At 41.3% G+C, this 1,199-nt stretch overlaps 1 protein-coding gene across 1 annotated transcript in view; it reads left to right on the top strand.

Moving 5' to 3' along the window:
- MYO3B (myosin IIIB) overlaps positions 1 to 1,199 on the top strand; it is a 532,652-nt gene that overhangs the window by 197,278 nt on the left and 334,175 nt on the right. The window contains exon 13 of the mRNA XM_012555289.2: positions 243 to 357. Within this exon, the coding sequence (XP_012410743.2) occupies positions 243 to 357 (115 nt within the window). The remainder of the gene's footprint in view (positions 1 to 242; positions 358 to 1,199) is intronic.

Here is a 1,199-nt window from a genome sequence, read left to right as displayed (position 1 = left end):
GGTGATTTACTTCAGAAGATCAGCCATTGAAAACCCTATGGAGCACAGTTTTGCTCTGACATACATGGGTTCGCTATGAGTTGGAACTGACTTGACTGCAACTTGGTTTTTTGGTTTATTAGACTAGAAGGGAAATTGCCCTTGTAAAGACTAGCCCAAGCAGCTCCTGCACTGGCATTTGACGTGCCATTTTCCCAGTCACTGTTTATTGGTTTTTTTTGGTCATTCTCCACTTCATTTAGGTATATAGCTGATGAAACAGGAAGAGTGATACATGACATAACTTCTAAGGAGTCTTACCAAAGACAGTTTGAAGCAATTCAGCATTGCTTCAGGATTATAGGTTTCACCGACAAGGTAAGTGATTGTTGAGAGAGAAATTTAAGTGTTAATTTTCTTGGATGAATGTGAGTGAAGACATGGATGTTCTAATTTGGGGCAGGACACTTGCTTCTCAAATGTCATTCTAGTCATACTTTAATGCCTTACTACCCATAGTGTGGTCCCAGGACCAGAGACATTTCCATTGCCTGAGAGCTCGTTAGAAATGCAGACTCTCAGGCACATCCAAGAATGATTGAATCAGAGTCTGCATTTTAACCAGATGCCCAATGGACATTAAACAGGAGAAGCACTGTTGTAAGGACCACATCCCTATGAAATGCTAATCATTGTCACCTGTCTTAGTCATCTAGTGCTGCTATAACAGAAATACCGCAAGTGGCTAGCTTTAACAAAGAGAAATTTATTTTCTCACAGTCTAGTAGGCTAGAAGTCCAAATTCAGGGCATCAGCTCCAGAAGAAGGCTTTCTCTCTCTGTTGGCTCTGGAGGAAGGCCCTTCTCATCCATCTTCCCCTGGTCTAGGAGCTTCTCCGCATAGGAACCCTTGGTCCAAAGGATGCGCTCTACTCCTGATGCTGCTTTCTTGGTAATATGAGGTCCCAGTGCCTCTCTGTTCACTTCTTTCTTTTGTATCTGAAAAGAGATCGGCTTAAGACACAGTCTGATCTTGCACATCTCATCAACATAACTGCTGGTAATCCATCTCATTAACATCATAGTGATAGGATTTACAACACATAGGAAAATCATATCAGATGACAAAATGGTGGACAATCACATAATACTGGGAATCATAGCCTAGCTAAATTGATACACATATTTTTGGGGGACATAATTCAATCCATGATATCACCA

The sequence above is a fragment of the Trichechus manatus genome, unplaced genomic scaffold, assembly GCF_000243295.1.
Source record: "Trichechus manatus latirostris isolate Lorelei unplaced genomic scaffold, TriManLat1.0 scaffold00037, whole genome shotgun sequence".
NCBI lineage: Eukaryota > Metazoa > Chordata > Mammalia > Sirenia > Trichechidae > Trichechus > Trichechus manatus.
Note: the sequence above shows the minus strand (reverse complement) of the source record. Positions and strands in the feature narration are given on the sequence as shown.